Source organism: Bison bison, unplaced genomic scaffold (assembly GCF_000754665.1).
Source record: "Bison bison bison isolate TAMUID 2011002044 unplaced genomic scaffold, Bison_UMD1.0 scf7180017864289, whole genome shotgun sequence".
Taxonomy (NCBI): domain Eukaryota; kingdom Metazoa; phylum Chordata; class Mammalia; order Artiodactyla; family Bovidae; genus Bison; species Bison bison.
In genome coordinates this window covers 11,666,414-11,668,251 of record NW_011494861.1, presented here as the reverse complement: position 1 = coordinate 11,668,251, position 1,838 = coordinate 11,666,414, and the positions used below count along the sequence as shown (strand labels likewise).

Sequence of the window (1,838 nt, the reverse complement as noted above, 5' to 3'; positions counted from 1 at the left end):
ACCTCCTACACTGGGGGTGATCATGGCCTTCAGCCATCGAGAAACGCAGGGGGCTTCCTCGTGATCCCTTCCCACGCACCCCCATCTTAATGGGTGGCCCAGGGGACCAGTCCCTGACCAGTCCTGAGTCAGACATTGGCTGGAGAAAGCCCCACCTGGAGCCCGGGTGAAGACACCCCTCTAGAACGGACAGGATGTGCCTGGCCTCCCTCAAGATGTTGGCCTCAGCCCTGCTTTGCCCTCGGCCTGGCATCCACGTGCCCACCCAACTCAGGAGGGCTCACTGAGGTGGTGGTCAGGGATTGTTCCCTGACTCAGGCCCTGTCCCCCTGATGCCCTGCAGGGGGAGCTCCCGCTCAGCGCCATCCGCATCAACCTGGAAGAGAGGGAGAAGCAGATCCGCTCTTTCCTGATTGAAGGTGGGTGGGAGCCAGGCCTGGGAGAGGGGCTGTGGCCCTGGGTGGGCACCTAGCTCTGCGCTGGGGCCTTGCAGGGAGCACCCTGCCTGCAAGGCCCCCTCACAGCATCCGTGCACCAGGCCGTCTCATCACCACCATCCGTGTGGTGTGTGCCAGCTACGAGGACTATAGCCACTGGCTGCTCTGCCTGCAGACAGTCTGCCAGGAGGACAGGGCCTCCCCACCACTCGGCCCTGAGAGCCTCCCAGGGCTGCGGGCGCCCACACAGGTAAGGAGTCAGCAGGGCAGGTGCTGCCGGGCCATGGTAAAACAGACGGGTGGGCCTGGGCACGGGGAGGTGGGGAGGGTTCCTGCCACCTGGCTCACCTTTACCCCTTGCCGGCTGCCCAGGTTGTGGCCAGTGGCCGAGGCTCGCTCTCCTCTGATGCACGGACCAGCTGGGACTCGGGGTGCCGGGCGCCCGCCTCCACTTGCACCAGCCACTCCCTCCCTGAGTCCTCAGCACCATCCACTGCAGGCTGCCCGGCCCGGCCCCCACTGGTGAGTATCTGACGGGGGTGGACCCCATGGCATACTTGCCTGGTTCCTCAGGGGAAGGGACTCTGTGTAGCTTCAGACCGTTGTATGGGGAGAGGGCCCCAGGAAACCTTCTGGAAGGTCTTTGGTTCCCACAGGAGCAAGCCAACCCTGGCTGCACCAGCATCGGCGGGCACAGGGCAAAGCTGAGACGGGGCGGCAGCAGCCGATCACCCAGGAACAAGGCCCGGGCTGAGAGGCCTGGCCCAGCCGCCCTGCTACACCTGGACCTGACCAAGGTGGGCCAGCATGTTGACCCCGGCTCTAGGCATGACCCTCCGCTCCCTCCCACCCTCCACCTCCCTTGCCTCCTCAGTCCTGAAACCACCAGAGGCCCCTTGCACAGAGAAGGAAGGGCTTCGCCGCTTCCAGCCCCAGGAAACTGTGTCTCCTGTCTCTTGCCTACAGTTGAACCTAGACGGCGGCACTGAGGCTCCAGACCATTCTCTGGAGACACCCCACTCCCCGCTCTATGCTGACCCCTACACACCACCTGCCACTTCCCACCGCAAGATCACAGATGTCCAGAACCTGGATGAGGTCAGTCCCCTGCTAGGTGACAGAAAGAGCTGGTGTGCCCACAGCCTGAGGCTGAGAGGGTACCGAAGCCTGAGGTCTGCTCAGGCCACTGTGGGTGACTGAGGGGGTTTCTGGGGCAGGGGCCTCTCAGGGGGCCTCGGTCACCAGTGCTCTCCCGACAGTTCCTCAGTGCAATGCAGAGCACGCTTGGACCTGAGCCCTCCAGCCCGTTCTGCTCAGTCCCCATGTCTGAGCCTGTCTCTGACTCCAGCTGTGGACTCTCCGGCCCCCACTTACTCTCTGAGAAGGCAGTCCCGCGGGCCC

At 64.3% G+C, this 1,838-nt stretch overlaps 1 protein-coding gene across 1 annotated transcript in view; it reads left to right on the top strand.

Moving 5' to 3' along the window:
* The window catches only part of PLEKHN1 (pleckstrin homology domain containing, family N member 1), an 8,185-nt gene that overhangs the window by 5,617 nt on the left and 730 nt on the right, over window positions 1–1,838 (top strand). The window contains exons 9-14 of the mRNA XM_010850027.1: window positions 344–419; window positions 539–687; window positions 810–959; window positions 1,094–1,234; window positions 1,404–1,535; window positions 1,697–1,838. The exon at window positions 1,697–1,838 is cut by the window's right edge and continues 1 nt beyond it. Coding sequence (XP_010848329.1) covers window positions 344–419; window positions 539–687; window positions 810–959; window positions 1,094–1,234; window positions 1,404–1,535; window positions 1,697–1,838 — 790 coding nt within the window. The remainder of the gene's footprint in view (window positions 1–343; window positions 420–538; window positions 688–809; window positions 960–1,093; window positions 1,235–1,403; window positions 1,536–1,696) is intronic.